The following is an 18,681-nucleotide window of genomic DNA, read 5'->3' on the forward strand; positions in this document are numbered from 1 at the left end:
ACCCCATGTAAGCCCAGTACAGTGCAAATGATTTAGCATGCTTTTTAATAAGGATATTTTGTGTTAAGATGACGTATATCAATTTACGAATCGAATTTACAATACTGCTGTAGCACTGTGTATGCATACATCAATTTTAGCCTGAGCAGCACATAAATAAAGATGAATGTTTTGTCCCACCTGTCTTCCTTTTTATTCAATGTGATATAACTGCAATTGCAATTCCAAAATGTGCCTATGGCGCTAAGCTATATAGCCTAGCCTAGTAGTCATAAACATCAAACTGGAACGCATTTATTATGCAGAAAAACAATATCTCAGAAACCTCTAAAATTCCAAAGACTCTATACTAGCCTACTGGTGGATTGACTTCCTGAGAGGGAAACCGCTGCCTGCTCTAGCCATGGCTCTAGCTACGTAAGTTAATCAGGTGACTGATCAGCTGACTCCAAGCAGACAGAACATGGGTGATGAGACAGAAAACCAATGAGTAAGTTACATGGCCAAAACCGAGCTGTGTCGCTGCTATCTAAAGCAAGTTAATGTAGTTTGAGAATATAACAGGACAATAGAAGACAGAGTGCCAACACGGTCCAAAGGTAAGTGATCTGCAAATAGATTTCCGTGGACAGTGTTTTCTTCTTATTCCTGAAAATGTCAGTAAGCTAAATGCTAATGTTAGCTATCGTTGCAAGCAGTACTAACCTAAGCCAGCAGTTTGTAACTCGTCTCCTCGGTAACTGTTATCGTGTCCTTACAAGCCCAAAATAGAACAGATGAGCAATAAGCATTTTGTTCAGACAAAAATCCGCCACCAAAAGAAACATTACCTGGATTCTAGGCAAGTGTTGCACCAGATATCTAGCCAGCGAGATGGCTAGTTACCTAGCTAGCGTTCTCGTTTGCAGTTTGTAACATTGCTAGACAAGTTAAAACCGGTCACTTTTTGTAGATCAGAGGCTATTAGCTAGCTGTCATAGAGAATTAGCTGAATGTCAGGGGTGCAGAGTATGCATTTGCTCTCCTAACATGAGTAGTCTGTGCAACGTTATCTGGGTTATTGCCAACTGACATCCTTACAATGAAAAAGATACTAAAGGCTATTCAATGTGTGCCATGGTTTACAAGTGGTATGACGTGTTAGGAAATATGGTAACGTTAGCACCCTCTGTTTCCGAAAGTATCATCTGTATCATGTGCATTCTGTGAAAGTGATGTCAGCAGTAAAACATTTGTAGCCTAACTTCTTTGAAATGCGCTTGTTTTTTTATTTCGTCCACTATGGAGGTGCTGTGCCGAAACCATGGAAAACGGTCCCAGTAATTATAATTGCGAGGAGAAGCAGATCTGGGAGAGACCCTGGACGCTAGAGGAGATGCGCAAAAACAGTGCAAACTGGTCTTTGGCTGCTGATTCGGGGGTAATACCTCTCCTCTTCAAAAGTGCCATCACAAGCTTGGGTCACATATTGTAATTCAGTCAGCATATCTTCTATGTCTTACTTTGGTGCAAGCAAGTGTAGAGATCAACTTGAAACATCATAATATTTGTCTTTTTGCAGCTGTTCCTTTTCCTTCAAGACTTCTCTCAGAGGATGCTGTCAAAAACTCATGAGATTGAAAAACAGCTTGATGGTCTTATTCGTGACACCAAAGCCACAGACAGCTGCCTGCATACAGTCTTCAATGATTTCCTCATGCTCTCCAACACACAGTTCATTGAAAATGTAGTGTCATTTTTGTTCTTATATGTTTATTTTAATTTTTTTTGTTATTGACCTTTTTTTTTAACCTTGAACCATTTCTTTCTATTTTGCTCAGAGGGTGTATGATGAAGAGGTTGAAGATCATCCAGCAAAACCTGAAGCACCTGAGAAACAGCCTGAGCTAGTATGTTATCCAGATTTAAAATAATAAGCTAGCTGAATAAGTTGGATTTTGAATGCATCTTGACAAAGCTTTCATCCTGGTATTATTCAATCAATATGTTCAAATCCCAACAGTATTTAAGTAATTTACCCATGCATTTTACATTTACCCTGAGGTCTAATTAGACACATGTATTCAGAGTGAAAAGGGAAAAAAGACCATCTACTTCGCCTTTGTTTCTATGTCGCTGGTAATGTTATATTTGAAAACATTTAGGTTAATGTCTAAACTAAATCAGTTTATTTTTTCTTTTTAAAGGAGAAAACACGTGAACAGAAGGAGGCTGAGCTGATTCCGAAGGTACAAGAGGCGGTGAACTACGGTCTGCAAGTGTTGGACTCTGCCTTTGAACAGCTGGACATTAAGGCTGGCAACTCAGACTCTGAGGATGAGGAGGCCACAGATCGTGTGGAGCCTATTCTGGAGCCCAAGGTACAGCACCTAAGGTTGTTCATGGTGTTGACCCTGTTAAATGAACTAATGAGGTTGACCACAGCTATTCATTTGAGTCAAATTAAAGCAAATTTGCAATGTATAAAGGCACATGTTTAGAGGAACCCATTGTTTTGACTTGAATTCTGCTATTGCTAAAGTCCGTAACCAGTATATTTCTCATTAGTGTGAAGATAAGATGAGAAAATATGATAATGATGATCTTGTTTGTACTTAAAAAAATCTTGGTATTGTTTGCGTAACTCACAAACTCTACCTTGAATTTGTACACTCTTTTTCAGGACTTGTATGTAGACAGACCATTGCCTTACTTGATTGGATCTCAGCTTTTCATGGAGACTGATGATGTAGGACTTGGAGATCTTTCAAGCGAAGGTAGCTTTTAGTCAGTTTGTACAGGTTAAATACATTAAGCCAGGCAGCTACATTTTATTTAGACTAACTTGCCATACAATACATGTTTATTTTGTCAGTACTTTGCTGACCAGTATGATTTCTCTAACTTGGCCACTGTTCACACCATTCCCACTACCTGAGTTTTGGAGGTTTTTTTTGGCAGTTCCTGGCAAATGTTTATCATACACAATGGCTGTCATTCCCTTATTGATTTTAACGTTTTATAAGTGGATGCAGGTGTGTTGTTTTTGTAAAGCATCAGTCCCTTATTATCTTGAACTGATGATAAAAAGAGTGTGTGTTTCCCCCCACAGAAATGTCCATAGATAGTGATCGGGATAGTATTGCGGAGAGTGAAGAGGGCAAAGATAGAGATGTAAGTCTGACTGTGTTTATTCTTCCCTTCATGTCTCAGTCCATGCACTGATGTGCAGGCTTTCAGTAGTCCTTAAGCTCTTTAATAATATAAATCAATGTAATCTCATATACTTAAAGAGAAATCTTTCTTGGTGATTCAATCAGCAACAGCAATCAGATGAGGACTTTGACCAAGAAGAAGATGGCCAAGGCAGCATCAAGAAAGTGAGTCTGAAGTCTTTCTGCATCATGGCTGAGGACTGTTTGTACCTAGTTTATTGTTGATAAATTAAATTCAGTTCAACACTATTTCAATCATTGTTTGTGTCTTGTACCTCTTAGAAGTCCTCCATCTTAAGTTATGACGAGGATGAAGAAGAAGAAGATGAAGATTCTGACATATTTGGTGAATCTGACAAGGAGGAAGACAGTGAAGGAAAGGTGTGTGTGTGAGAGGGGTTTATGCATTGGTAGTTTTTTTCACTAGTGTTTTGGAATGGAGGTAGAAATCAATAGCATATGCTTTGCTCCTCAATGCTAGGCTTCAGCCGGCCCATCCTCCTTTGCTGATGAGCTTGCCGCCAGGATCAAAGGTGAACCCACCAATAAGCCTGAGCCAGCTCGTGCAGGTTGGTCAGAATAGACCTCTCATCTAATTTCTACCATTTGACATCATCCAGTTACTCTTTAAACATATTTGGCATCATTCTATATCACAGAACTGTTATTCTATAAGAGAACGTCACAGAAATGCATGAACGTTGTGACTGGACAGTATCACCTGTCTCCATCAGATCTGTTATCTCATTGACAACATTCCTTTGTCTTTGTCTTCCGTTTGTCTTTGTGTATTAATCCACTTCAGCGTCATCATCCATTTCATCCATCACAAAGAAGAAGAGTAAAGGAAACAAACCAGCTCGTCCACAGGGTAGGGCCTTTTGCATACTGTGCCTCTGTACACAGCTTATAGACGGGGTCATTAGGTTCGGTGGCAGCTGCAAGCCCACTCAGTCCTTCAGCGGTCCTCTGGAGAAACAGTAATTCATAAATAGTCCCTAGGGTTAGCAGCTCAGGCTAATCCTCTTTGGAAAATATTTTTAAATTAGACTGGAGGCAAATGCAACGCTAGCAAAACCATTGTTCTCCTATGTTACAGCACGCCATTATTTTAGCGTTTTTCGGCGCGCATAAAATTTACAATATTCCGAACTTTTGAGCGCAAGGCGCAGAGGCGCACAGCTCATCAATGTCACACTGCCTAGGCAGCCAATCAGTTCAAGCAATAGGCGGGCTTTACTTCTTTCCTGTTTTGATGCGGTAGATGTGGTAGGAACGATCATAGACATATGATGGGGACAATGGAAAATGCAGGCGAAAGGTTGATATAAGCGGTATATAATTACAGTGGCTATATAATTCAATAGTTTTAAATTGGTTGTGCGTGCATCCCAGCCTCACAGGTGCAGGCTGTTTTTTGCACGTCGCGCTTTGCCGAGACGTTTTTGAAGCTTCTGCACCTGTAGCAACACGGTCCGCTGTGTTCGGCCCCTAAGGCTGTAGGGCTTCCTGTGGCCCACATATACTACTGACATTTTGTAGAACTATGAACATTGCTTTGTGATGTTGAGTCATGTTAATATTACCCTCAGTTGAGGAGGAGGAAGAAGACGATGAGATCTTCAAACCACCAAAGCTGGAGGATGATGACTTCTCACCATTTGGGGGAAAGGGTGGCCTCTTCAGTGGCGGCAAAGGCTTGTTTGATGATGATGACGAGGTACATGAGCGTGTAATCTCAGTGAATATGTGTACTCAGGTCTTTACTGTTTCTTCAGGCTGAGGCCACAAACCTTTGTCTTTCTCTTATTGTTTAGGGAGATCTGTTCTCTGACGCTCCCAGACAGGAACCTGAAGGAAGAGGACAGAGTTCAGCAGCAACGACAGGTTTTTAAACCACATTTTTTTTTTTTCATTTTCAGTTTCTCATCCTTCCACAACCAGTCAAGAGATAAGAGATGTGTGAGAAAGTTTCAGAAGCAGATGCATGATGTTGCAAAACTGCTCTGTGTGCCTGTGTGTGTGGGGGGGTAGATGAATGGCAGGATGTGTGTGTTTGTCTGCCTGTCTTTCTAATGCGTAATTCTGTCTTGCTTAAGCTGACTGCATGTTGCGTAGCTATAATTTATGAAGCACAATATTGTTTGACTTTGCGAGTGGGATGGGTTGTATTTAAACTGTAATAGCAGAGAATTAAAAAGTGATTTTATTTACTTTTCCAGAATCTGTCAAATCTAAGAAGATACCCTCTAGCGCAGTGCCTGTGTTTCCAGGTATGGTCTATAAGCCCTAATTAAATGAAATAAAAATGATACAAAAATACATAGCAATTAACAAAAGGTGTTATTGTGTTCTTACAATTGCAGCAAATAGCCTCTTTGGTTCTCCAAATGACTCTGATTCTGTGGAGAGCCAAGAGAATGGAGACTCGCTCAAGCCTAAACCACCACCCATGCAGAAACGAGCAACTGGCAGCGGAGGACTCTTTGATGAGGAGGATGAAGAGGAAGATGATGATTTTTTCAGCGGGAAGACTCTCAAAAAGCCAAGCCCGAGTAAGTGATGCGTTGTATCTTATTGCCAGTCTACAGACACAAGGCACTGCTGTACCTTAGAAACCGCCATCACTGTGTGTGTGTGTGTGTGTGTGTGTGTGTGTGTGTGTGTGTGTGTGTGAAAAAGGCTAACCTATGGGTTTTTCCTACTATATGGCAAGCTTGTTGCAAACTGCCAATGGAAGTACAGTAGGGTTTAATCCCCTTACTGTATCATGGTATCAGACTAGATTACTCTGGACATGTAGCTTTCTTCTAACATAATGTAACACTTAACAACTCACAGCTCAATTAAAAGAGTGTGGTTACACAGCATCTAAGTACTTGGACTAGTATCAGAAGAATCTAGGTAGGACTATGGAGGTAAATGAATGCGATACCACAAGTTAAGATTTAAGTTTGAAATAAATTAGTACATTTATTTATAGGGTTGAATGTATATATGCAATGTATGATATAAATCAGTGGTTCTCAACCTTTTTTGCTCCATGACCCAAATTTTTAGATACCAGTGCAGTTGCGACCCAACAATTATCAGCAAGAATCATCAGGCCAATAATTTAACAATTGTATTATTATTTTATTATTATGATTACTACCACTACTTCTAGGCTTAATACTATACCACTGTTTTACCATTGAAAACACATGCAACTGTTTAAAAGTCAGGATCAGTTATGCAATCATGGACTTCTGAACAATCATGGACTTAAGCCATACATTTTCAACTTCTTAAGAAGAATCCATGGACTTACATGTTCACCTTTTTAGTCAGAGATGGACTAACATGTTCCACTTATCACAGGACTTATGTTGATTTTCTTAATGAGAAATCATTACTTAAATGCTCAACTTCTTAATGAGAAATGGACATGTTCAAATAGTAAATGAGATCCCTGAATGTTTTCCTGTCATCAAGACTGCCCCATCCGTTGTCACACCAACATACTTTGACCAGGAGAGCTGACTGAGTTAAAGTATGCGTCCATTGCAGAAAAAAATCTATGCTGCCTGCAGTGGTAAATGTTGGCAAATCTGAATTAAATAAGAACTGCTCTTCAAAGTCATCATTCCGCACATACCGCACGTAAACCAAGAGAATGGCATGGCTAGCCACGTCTGTGGATTCATCGAGTTGTAAAGGCGATAAAGTCAAAAGCGCAGAGACGTTCAGTGATCTGCTGCTCAACATCATTTGACATGTCACATATCCTCACATGAACAGTGTCGTTTGTCACGGGAATTGTCTTTAAGTTCGCTGCTTCTTTTTCACCTATGAGTGCAGTGCTCAAATCGATGGCAACTTCTGCAACCGTATGGGACGTTTTGCTCTGAGCTAGTCGGCAGGAGACCAGCTAGGATGCACGCAGTGCCTGCTCCTAAACAGTGATGATGGCACGTTCAAATGTTTTTTTGTTTTTTTTTGGGGGGGGGGGGGGGGGGGGGGGGTGTGCCTCGAGGTTTTGGCTCATACGTTTGAAAAAAGTTTTTATCTTTATAGTTGGCCTGCTTTGTTTCAAAATGTATCTGCAATTTCGAAGGCTTCAGGCTTTCATTAGCCAGTATTTCGTTGCATAACACACACAACGGCGGGTGCTCACCATTCTTCACGCAATACATAAATCCATATTTCAGAAATACCGGGTCACAAGCCTGAAAAACTCCCTATTTGGTTCTTCAGAAGAAGTCATATCTGAGCTGGTACTCGTTTTACACAAAGATACTCTGTTGACTTTTTGCCTACACTAGTCGCCTCTAGACATTCTCCGGTCATGTCAGAGCATATTATCGTGCAATACCTGTTGATACATTTGAAATATCTCTTGCAATTGCAAATTGGATTGGCTGAATGTTCGAACATGTTATTGTTAGATAGGCCTACATGCAGAACCATTGCCGGCTTCTGTAGTTTAATGTCAGAACTGGGGACAGGGATTCCTTAATGGACAGAGGGAGCATGGCTTGAAAAACAAAGTTTTACATTTAGAATTGAGAACCACTGATATAAATAACAATACATACAAATAAATAGATTGAAACAAATAAACTTTGCAAAGTGCAGTGCAATAAATAACAATATTAGATAACAAATCCTTGGTCTTACTCGGGTGCACCCTTATCTAACTAAATCTAACAGGTTATACAATTACACAATTCATTAATAAAATATCAATTTCGAATTTGATTAAAACCATTCACAGTGTTAACAGTAAATTCAAAGTTCAGTTCAAGTCAATTTCAGTGTTTCAAAGTAAATTAAAACATTCAGTGTTCAAAGTTCAGTTCAAGTTCATTTCAGTCAAAGTCACGACCTACCACTGTGTGCTTTAATATATAATTTCGATGTTCCTGTTATCTTAAATTCATTAGATCAGATTCATTCTCCGGTCAGGTTTTGTAGGTCTTCTTTTTGGTTCTGTGATCTCCTTATTTAAATTAGATTTAGCTGGTGTCTGTCCAATTGCACAGTTGCAGATTTTTATTTTGTCTGTTTTCAGTCTGTCGCAGTCTTGCTGTCATGTTCCTCTTGTCTGTATGCATGGAAATAGGCTTTGTCTGTCTTTACTAACAACAATATGTTGAGGAACCAAAGGACCACAATGGAAGGATGTTATTTGATCCTGTTATGTTAGTCTCAAAAGTTATGCACTGTGCTGCATTTCACTAAATATTTTTTTGTGTGTGTGGCTTTCTGTTTGATGCCAGCAGAACAGGAGAACCCCAAATCAAAGAAAGCAGTGGATCTGTTTGGGGGGGAGGACGGAGATGAGGCAGACATGTTCAGGGAGGGCTCCAGTGGTGCCCCCGCACACCCCAGCAAGAGAGAGCCTCCTGAAGACGGGGAAAACAAGGCTCAAGTCCCAGAGAAGAAGGTAAACAGACGGCCATTTTAGCCTGTATGATGGCAAACACCCAGCATTTGGTTTTGTACACCATGATTAGTTTCTCAACCTACTCTGTGAAAGTCTCTTTCTTTTGTCTAGACTCTCACTAGATTGTGTGTGTGTGTCTTTGTCTTTGACATAGATGCCTGCTGGGGCTGTTTCCATGTTTGGTCCTGGCACTAAGAGCTTGTTAGTGGAAGGCCTGAGAAAACGGCAGCCATCCACCAGCGAGGAGTCTGACAAATCAGAGGTCTGTGGCTACCCCACATCTCACTTCCACCCTCTGAAACCACTGTCTTTATTTTCCTAGAAGCAAAGTTTAAAATAAGAGTCTTTTTTTCTTTTCCTGTTCCTTTTTGTTTCAGACTGAGCCTCCTGTCGACATTAAAGCGGCAGCCACTAAGCCACTGGAGAAGAAGGCACAGAGCAGAGGTCTCTTTTCAGATGATGAGGACTCACAGGTAGGCCCCCCTCACTAGCACTGGCACCCACCAGGTGGAGAGAGAATGGTTCAGCCACAGACCACTATTCTAGAGCAGAGCATGAGCAGATATATTTTAGATACGGTAATGTCCCTGCTGAGGTTTGGTCTTTCTGTCCTGGTAGATCTTTCCAAGCATGACCAAGAGCCAGTCCAAACCAGAACCTACCACTCAAGCCAAACTCAGCAAGGCTGCTCCAACCATATTTGACGACGAAGATGAGGAAGTGAGTACAAGCTGGGAACTCTAGAATTATTCAATCAGATATGCGAAATAAAATAATGAATATGGGTTTTCATGTTTGTTGGTGTCTTTGTTTGTTTCCACTCTGCCTTTTAGGATCTGTTTTCTTCAGCACCCAAGCCTAAATCCATTCAGCCTGAAACTGGAACAAAGCAGGGGTCAAAGCTCGGGCCCTCTTCCCTCTTCAGTGATGATGAGGTATGCGTCAGTGAAATGTCCATGCATGTTCCTCATGAAATATAATGCAAATTCGGCACAGTGAACCTGCAACTATGAGTATTACAGCTGGACAATACATCTCATATTGTGGTGTTTGAATATTTTTTATAAGGAATGTGGAAAATTACACATCTTAGGCAGCCATTTAAACAGCCCTCAATTTGTATTATATAGCAAAAATTTGCAAACGGAATCTAAAATCCTTGCTAGATGAGATGAGACCAATGACTTTCCAATGACTGATTTTTGTAGTAGACTGAACGAGTGTGAGACCAAAAGTGTTTCCGTTTTCTGTTGGTTCCGCATTGCCTTGAGACTGTGGTTGAAGTGTGATAGATACAATTAGTCTGCACCCTATTTTGCACCCAGTCTGTTCCCCTGTGGGCTGCCTTAGCACATTATGTGTCAACGGAAAGCCATGGGAGGGTCTGCCCGACAGTGAGAGGTGCCTCAGACAGTAACATTTGTTGCATTTACATTTACTTAAAGTAGCATTCCGGATCAATTGCTAATTTCTACCGATATGCTAGTGGCTAAAACTAACGAAATCTCTTGAAATGTGCTGACTTTGACATTAGGACAAACTAGTTAGTCAACAACTGTCCTAACACAGTCAAACATCAAGCAAGTGCAACATAAGACAAAGCAAGACGGCAAATAAGCTACTTACTAGTTCGGCAGACAGTAGAAATCGGGCGGCTTCAGGCAAACCTACATTTAGCAGTAATATGCCTACGGACCCTGGTATGGCAATGCCACGGAGGCGATTCTCCATACTAAAAGTCATTGTAGTGCCCCAATTTTTTTCAAGCTGTTATTTTAAGGTAAAACTGCTTATCCTTACCCTAATCCTGAAGTACAATTGTTGCATAATGTTACTTTAAATTCTTAAGGTGTTTGAGGAAATATTGTGATAAGAATCCAAATATATTTGAATCAGATTATATTTTTTGCCATATTTACTGATTTATATATATAATTGATTTATATTTACTACCTACAACATTTTCTGATAGTGATACAGCTGTATCAACCTCCACCTGTTTGCTCTACTGTGCTGTGCTGCAGGATCAATGGATGGGTTCCACCGCAGCGCCGGTTAAGACTGGGGGCATAAAGACAAGCGTGAGCGCCCCCTCCAGTCTGCCCACTGCTAAAGCAACACAGAAAGTCAGTCTGTTCGATGACAGTGGAGACGACCTGTTTGCTGCCACAAAGGAGTCAAGGTCAGTGCATGATGAATGTGCTGGCAGAAACTGAGGGAAAATGTCAAGTCAGTTACAGGACTGTCATCTAAAGAGATGTGGGTTTTTTGTGTGTGTGTCCACGCAGTCAGAAAAAGCCACAGAGAGTGTCATTGATGTTTGAAGATGAAACGGAAGATGATGAGAAAGATTCCCTCTTCGGCTTCATGCCTGCTAATACTACCACAGTCCCCAGTGCAAAAGTGAGTATGCTAGGGTAACGCATCTGCATTAAACAAATGTTCATCTCTGCCTCAAAGGGACATACTTGTGTGAGCTGAAGCTAAAGAGTCCTGTACCATGTCCCCGTCTGTCCTCTGCACTCCAGGTGGCTGCTGTTGACCCTGCGCCCCCGTCGCTGCCTGCTGGGATAACGCCAGATGAGAAGATTCCGGCACCTGTGCCAGAGAGGGCACCCGAGGAGAAGACCAAGGCTGGAGCGCTCCTGCAGTCACCGCCATCTCTGCCCCAGGAAGCCGACGAGGCGAAGAGGAAGCCTGCCGGCGCCGTCAGTCTGTTTGGGGGAATCGATGTGCTCGGCGAGAAGCCAGAGTTTCTGAAGGTGAGGCGAGGAGTTAATCGCTTTCCTTTCCATCTCTACACCCTCTTGTCAGTGTAATTTGTCCTTTGTTGAAAGGATCTCCGCTATTGATGTCATTCTATTTCAGTGATTTAACAATCACCTATAGTTCACAATCACTTGCATAAGCACCTGCGAGTATACAGTACTCTAATCATGACCTATGATTCACTGATACAGCCGAGCAAAGGTCTGCTGGAGGATGATGATGATGATGGTGAAGATGATGACTTCCTAAGTAAAGATGGCCCACCACCGCTGGTGAAGAGTGGACAGAAAGTTACATTAAGTCTGTTTGATGAGGATTACGATGAGGCTGATGAGGAGGAGGCCAATGGGGGTCCACCTGTGTCTGTATCTACCAAAACAGTAACCAAAAACACACTCAAGGTTTGTATAGATTCTGCCAAGGGGTTGTATTGAATTATTTTAATTGAATTATTGGTATTAATTGATCACTGTTTTGTGCACCTCAGGAGCCAAGGTCAGGCACCAAAAGCACAGGCGTTTTTCAGGACGAGGAGCTTCTCTTCAGTCAGACAGAGCAGAAGGACAACGACCCAGATGTTGACCTTTTTGCCACCTCAGTTAAATCCGCTGTGAGTCACAGTATCTACCGATAAAAGAAATGGAAAATGGCTGCCATTGAGTTTAGCAGAAGATGTCACGATGGAAGCAGAAAAGTCATTGTGTCCATTTTGGCTTGTCTTTTGTAGAGTCCCTTACCTGCATCAGTGAAGCCAGTGGTTCCTTCACTGTTTGGGGATGAGGATGAGGATGACCTCTTTGCCTCTGCCAAGCCCAAAGCACCTCCAGTAAGGGACCAAACTCCATCAGTTGTATAGGCAGGAAGAAGAAAGACTAGCTAGGATCATATTATTCTGAGGTCTTATTGACTGATGTGACACAGCATGTGTAGTTTTTAATAAAGTTGAAAGAAATGTTATTTATATACACAATTCCAATTCTTTTATCATCCCACCTTTTCAGAAGGTTGCTGAGAAGCCTGCTAAACCTCAGAAAGAGGAGTCATCTGTCAAACCTGTCAGTGCCAAAACATCAACTGAGAATGAGGTGAAGCTCAACAAAATGTTAAATATGTATTTGGTTTGTTTTTAAACCCTTTTCTTTGCAGTCCAGAAATCATTCAATAGATTGTCCACTTAAAACCTACATGATCAGTCAAGAATTAAGTGAAGTTCATTGTACGCTTATGAATTATTGAAATTGCCAAGTAACCGATGATGATGCAACCTGATTTAACTAAATATTTTGTAAGTCTCAGTCTTGTGTATACGTTCGAAATGTGGCTACATCTGAAACCGATGTCTTCTGGAAACACCATAAGTAGGTTAAGTACCATTTTTGTATGCCTAACTTCATAATATTCATTTCATTGCACAGCAGCCTGCAAAGCCAGTAGAACCTAAAGGGCCCACCTCTCGGATTGGAAAACTTCAAGTAATTTTTTTTTTACCCAAAGTCTTTTCTACTCTTCCATCCTCTGAAAGACCTCTGGTTGTCTCAACTTCTCTTCTTTTGACCTTTTTGCATTTGTCCTGGACTTAAAACTTAAATTATTTGCTTTACTGCTACAACATAGAAGCACAACCAAGACTTCTTAACTGTTTTTTGCTCTTGTAGACTCTGCCGCATCATATGGATGCCATCCTGTGAACTTTTGCTAAGCTTTTCTTTTGACTGGCATATGAAAACTTCTCCTCTGGCACGTCTCTCTGAGCCTCTCTTTCTTGAAATCGTTAATTTCCTCCCTGATATATACATGTTATATACATACGAAATGGTAGTGTTGCCATACAAGCCTTTTTTTTTGCAGATTTTTTGCAGCTTTGTGTGTGAATTGGCATCAGGCACCATAAGAGCTTGCTGCACTCCCTCAAAGGCCTGTTAGATGGATCAGCCCCTCCTCCTGCATGGAGGAACAGTGCTTTTCTCAGCTCAGCAGGCGTGGCAGAGAACCATATTGATCTCTAACTCAAGGCTGTGTTGTTCCACTTCAGGCTAGCCTGGTCATCAACCCCAGCAGCCTTCTGCCAGGAGCAGTGCCGCGGATCCCTGGAGCTGTCAGCGTTCTCCCAGGCCTGGTGCCCTCCGCAGCAGCCCCCTGCTCTTCCAGCATCTCCCCCACAACTCCACTGCCAAGCCCAGCCAGCACACCCACACAGCCCCCTGCGCCCACTGAGCTAGGTGTGAGTTTCGACAGCCCGGCACACATCAGCACACTGCAAAGTGCCAACAAGGTGGGTTGAGTTCTGTGTCACTTTTCTGTCCAAGACTGCAGGAAGCTTATGTTATACTACTTTATTCTTTTCAAACCAATTTAGGGATGATGCATGCATTGTTTTGGGGGAGTATTATCGGTTACTGGTACAGTGTAGATTATAATCTTTCCATGTTAACTCTTTTCAGGGTCGCACCAAAGGAGCGGTCCGCCGGCGGCCCCAGACCCGGTCTGCCAGGCACCAAGCAGCCCAAAACACAGAGGAGCCCAAGGGCGAGAGCCCAGGGGAGAATTCCAGCATGGGAGCGGGCCCCAGCCCAGCCACTGCCACCCCTCTGCCCACCCCCAGCCCCTCCTCCCCCACTCTGCCCACTCCAACCCCCAGCCCAGGCACTTCCTCCTCTCTGCCCAACCCCACCCCCACCCCCTCCTCCCCTCCACTCTCCTCTGTCCTCTCGCAGCCGGCCACCACCCCTCTGGAGAAGGACTCCACACAGGCAGTCAGGCCCAAGAGGCCCCCTGTAACTGCGCTGGCTGACGAAGGGGAGGACCTTTTTGGTTCCGGCCACCTCTTTGCCCCCATCCCTAAACTCACACCCTCCCCCAAACTCAAAACGAAAACTCCCGTGGAGGTCCCCGTCAGTGCTCCTATGAAGGATCCCGCTCCCTCCATTTTTGATGACCAAGGAGGTGACCTCTTTGGAGCGGGGAAGCAGAAGTCTGCCAAGAAGGGCAAAGCGGTCCCGTTCCTGGTGGAGGAGGATGATGACGACCTGTTTGGAATTAGTAAAAGCATTGGTAAAACTTCAGCCAGTAAAGACTTGAATGCTGGAGGCGCTTCTGCAAACCAGGACATTTTCCAGGTACATAGAGTTTTGCCTCTTGCCACTTGGTTTAATGTAAAATAAGTCCTAGTTTCCCACTAAGGTATTAATGCTGTAGAAAGTGTAGATGGGAGCTCTATGGTTATCAACAGGGAACCAGGTTTAACTGGTACGGTCACATGGATCTTAGGTTTAGTTTCAGTTTTGTTGTCTTGCCCTAAGTGTAGAGCTTCTGTATTGTTTTAGTTTTTAAATGGTGTACAGGTGCAGACTTAAAGAGTTTTTGTTCTTGCAGGACACAATTGAGACGACACCTAACGTTTCTAAGAAGCTGAAAGAAAAATCCTTGGATGCAAGCTTGTTTGATGACAATGTTGACATTTTTGCTGACTTGACTCCAAAACCAAAACCTAAAGAGAAAAAATCGAAGAAGAAAGTTGAGACCAAATCCATATTTGATGATGATATGGGTGAGTACTGATGAAATACTTTTGTCTCTTTTGGCATTTTAATAAAATCAGCCTCAATAATTGTGTTCATCTTGACCGTTTTAATAGTAGGACTTCAGAAACAGTTAGTTATTGCAATTTCTTTATTACAAATTTCCCATTGCTAGTCAGTAGTTATTTTCGCTAATGGTGTGTTTTAAGTTCCCAGTACAGCAGAGAAATATCTGACCAATTTGATCGATTCAGAAACAAGTATCACTTGGGAAACCCCAGTACAAAAGATGCAAGGCACCGGGCTGCTTTTAAAGTGTCATTTATACATTAAACATGACTTTGACAATAGAAGAAGGATTTGATTACAGATGAAAGAAAGAGATATTCTGTAATGTCTAGAGATGATTGAGTAGTGATGATTCCCATTTGTGTGTGTAGATGATATCTTCTCACCTGGAACCCCTAAGCCGGCGGCGAAGCCCCCCTCCAAAGCCAAGAAGGCGCAGCCTGCCCTCGATCCTATTGCAACAGAGGACTCCAGCTCCAGTATTTTTGATGACCCTTTAAATGTCCTGGGGGGGAACTGAAGTATTTTTTTTCCTTTCTTTTTTATTGAGGCCTTCAGTAACGTTATCCAGAATTGTTTTTTTGTTGAGGACACAATAAGGGTTAAAGAGACTGTATTAACACTGTTAATAGTTTATTTATAATTTCATCAGTAACCTCTTTTACAATATTGACCAGAGGTGGTAAAGATTCATTGTGTAATGGCCTTTGTAGACTCATCTGATTAACAGGTTATTTAATAGTAATTAACTGCGATTCTGTAAATGTTCCATTTGTTGTAATACACATCATGACGGCACTTTAAGCATGAATTTTACCTTGTGTAGATAGAGTATATGTCATTTATATAAATAAATCATTGATCTGTGAACTTACATTTCGCTGTAATATTAATTTTTAATATCACACTTGTATCGGATTGTACCATAATATTGGACTGCTTAATCTCTTACATTTGTGCGCACTGTCCTTAGAATGTTTTGTTTTTTTCTTCAAATGTTCATTCGTTTTTTTTGTTTTACATTTTTTTTACTTAGCTGTTCAAATTTGTAATGCTGCATGTCACATTTGATTTTTGAAAACTAAAAATATATATATTTTATGAAAAATATAAAAGTATCTTGTGTCCATATACGGCATCAATGAATAAACTGATGTACATAAATGAAGTGTCATTCAGTGGAAGAATAGTGTGAACACAAATATTGCCTTTTATGCAGTATGGAAGAGTAAATGTGGTGAGTGCTGCAATTGCTCTGTTTTTCTTCTTTTTTGTTTTACTCTGCAGACTTAGCTATAAGAATCAGGAAAGTCTGGAGGAAAACAAACCTGCATTATTGACAAGGGCATCAAAAGGTCAAGGTTTGTTAATGTGGCAAAGCCAGCTGAAACATTACACACTCCTTATAATGCTGTAATTGTGTGTCTTGGACAAATGTCTGTCAATTTGGCATCATTGCCATGTGCTTCCTCCCTTGTGACACTACTATATGTAACTTTTTACATCTAACTCCCCTTCGACAAAGTAAAAATAGTTAAGGAATAGGTTGAATAATAATATTGTTTATATAGGAAAGAGGTATACATATAACAGGTTACTTAGGTTGTAGGGTTACATGGTAATGGAGCAGGAGAAAGTGAAGTGCTTCATCAAGCACTACATCAGCAAGGTAGCAGGATGGTGAACAGCATTATCATGATGTGGTTATTCCCTGTAGGAAGTGGCATACACACCTGGGTATGCTGTGTCCATAGTAACAAGTCCAGTGTTTAGACACAGTTGTTTACCAGATTAGTGTACAATGTAATAATAATAAATTTTCTTTAAAAGTGCCTGTCAAAGATGAGCGCAAAGCACTGGGTGCAGGTTAAGCAGAACAGTCACACTTTGAACATTCTACGGCTTATTAAAGGCCTTTCCAATTTTGCTAAAGTGTGTTGTTGGCTGAGAATGGTGGTTGTAATATAATGCTATATATTTTGTCTGACGTTTTTTACTTTTTAAAAGTTTTTTTTGTTTTTTGTAATTCAGGCTAAATGATTGTCCCGGGCGTTCTTTTTTCGGGGGCTGGCCTGTACTCTGATATGAGCTATGACAGCCGCTGACCAACTTTACACATTCTGCAGCAACAGGCATAGGTAGTCCCTTCTGGTCGTATACTGACATCTCTAGGAATACAAGTGTCAGGGTCATCAGTCACGTGTGAATTGTTGTTGGAGACAGTTGACATCCGGGAGACAAAGGGAAGGCAAAATGTTCTTGTCTCTCTGAGCGAATGCAATCCCGCCTCCTCTTTCCCCCCATTGGACAACTCAGTCTTTTCATTAGTTGATGAATGACGTCATAGGTGTTCTTACCTGTCAGTCAAGGAGTGTCACAATGGGTTTTTTTGGCCTGCTGCCCGTGTTGTACTGATAGGTGTAGGGGCTATTGATGGGCATAGTGAGCAGATCCACTTGAGGATCAAAGCATGCTTTTCTGGAGATGCAACACCTTAAAACATGATTTCAGATTAAATTATATCTCAACGAAGACGTTATTAAGTCAAGCGAAAGGCAAACCCACGACTGTCCCAGACTGCGACTTGATACTACTGACGAGGTATTGTTAGCTTTCTATCCTTGCTAGCCAGCCTGCTAGCTGGCTATACCTACATTATAAAGCAGAATCCCAGCAAATTAAAGTTGCTGTTCAGATTGCATGCAACAGACGATTATCTGGCGATAGCTTCATCCTAGGGGGGTTAGATTATGTTTGTGAGGTTTTTTGTTTCCGGATATCTAACATAACGTTATTTTGGGAGTGAAGCTAGAATGACCCCTAGCTTGAAAGATTTTGCTTCATCCGTGACAATGCTGGCTAGTCAGTCTGTGATCTTTTTTCCCCCAAAGATGCGCTTCTTTACTGGTAATTGAGTTTAAGAATGGTGCGGCTGTCACCTCTGTGTGTAACCCTAAAACGCAACACCTCATTAATGTAATATTACTGAAATCAGATCTGGGGTTTTAAAATACGTTACCGTTAATTGCCACCGTCAGTGCTAACATCGCCTTTACAGGTACAGGTACTTAAATACCTGTGCGTCTTCAGGGTGAAGTCGCAGCTGGGCTCATGTGTCCTATAGTTGGACAAATTGTACTGTTTCACTGGATCTAAGATAACCTTGGACAGTTGTTTGTAATGTAGTAGTTGTAATGCATGTAGTAAAGCTTAAAGGTATAGTGGTTTGGTTATTACGTTCAAATACTCTGTCCACCCCAACCTGTTTTGCCATGCTTTGGGTAAGACTGACATGCTTTTAAGTTCTGCTTTGTCAAAGCATTGTTTTAAATTGATTCTGTAGTATGCATGAAAGTTGAAGCAGACTAGCTGATTGGTGAAATACAATGAAAAACATGTACACTGGCAATTGTTTATATTTACACTAGATTTCATTTTAGGTAAGATTCTAGCTTGCTCTCAGAATACAATAAGAATGGGGATCTATATGTTTTTTTAATGAAATATAAATAATTTGTACCAATCCCAAATATTGTTGAATCGGATAAAGAAAACTACCAGGTCTGTTGAAAATATTATATATAAATAATTACTGTTAATTGGTAAGTTCTAGAAAAGAGCAGCAATATTTAATTGACCTGAAATTCAAGAAAATATCTTGCACCGAATCATAACCTGTGACTATCCTTAGACTATTACATCC

The 18,681-nt window shown here is 41.3% G+C and overlaps 1 protein-coding gene across 4 annotated transcripts; it reads left to right on the top strand.

The window, feature by feature from the left end:
- Positions 1 to 465: 465 nt before the first annotated feature.
- washc2c (WASH complex subunit 2C) lies at positions 466 to 16,011 on the top strand. 4 transcript variants are annotated; one of them, XM_080849063.1, is made up of 32 exons: positions 466 to 599; positions 1,288 to 1,420; positions 1,562 to 1,726; positions 1,821 to 1,889; positions 2,187 to 2,360; positions 2,663 to 2,756; positions 3,092 to 3,153; positions 3,300 to 3,359; positions 3,477 to 3,575; positions 3,676 to 3,763; positions 4,000 to 4,065; positions 4,787 to 4,914; positions 5,012 to 5,081; positions 5,417 to 5,467; positions 5,561 to 5,749; positions 8,459 to 8,622; positions 8,777 to 8,884; positions 9,000 to 9,095; positions 9,241 to 9,342; positions 9,456 to 9,557; positions 10,647 to 10,804; positions 10,911 to 11,025; positions 11,151 to 11,384; positions 11,583 to 11,792; positions 11,879 to 12,001; positions 12,119 to 12,217; positions 12,393 to 12,476; positions 12,807 to 12,863; positions 13,424 to 13,663; positions 13,833 to 14,507; positions 14,764 to 14,938; positions 15,350 to 16,011. In XM_080849063.1, the coding sequence occupies exons 2-32, from the start codon at positions 1,304 to 1,306 to the stop codon at positions 15,496 to 15,498; spliced, it is 4,323 nt and encodes a 1,440-aa protein (XP_080705189.1). In that variant the 5' UTR covers positions 466 to 599; positions 1,288 to 1,303; the 3' UTR covers positions 15,499 to 16,011. The 4 variants fall into 4 exon arrangements, with proteins under 4 accessions (XP_080705189.1, XP_080705191.1, XP_080705192.1 ...); XM_080849065.1 differs by having other exon boundaries at positions 12,810 to 12,863; XM_080849064.1 differs by having other exon boundaries at positions 469 to 603.
- Positions 16,012 to 18,681: the final 2,670 nt, after the last annotated feature.

This window comes from Sprattus sprattus (assembly GCF_963457725.1).
Source record: "Sprattus sprattus genome assembly, chromosome: 12".
Lineage (NCBI taxonomy): Eukaryota > Metazoa > Chordata > Actinopteri > Clupeiformes > Clupeidae > Sprattus > Sprattus sprattus.

What these genes read in the sequence shown, in the direction of transcription:
- washc2c (XM_080849063.1), top strand. Translation starts at nt 1,304, where the DNA reads ATGGAAAACGGTCCCAGTAATTATAATTGCGAGGAGAAGCAGATCTGG. An exon ending in TGGAGATCTTTCAAGCGAAG is followed by an intron (nt 2,757 to 3,091) that starts GTAGCTTTTAGT and finishes TTCCCCCCACAG; the next exon opens with AAATGTCCATAGATAGTGAT. An exon ending in CAGATGATGAGGACTCACAG is followed by an intron (nt 9,096 to 9,240) that starts GTAGGCCCCCCT and finishes CTGTCCTGGTAG; the next exon opens with ATCTTTCCAAGCATGACCAA.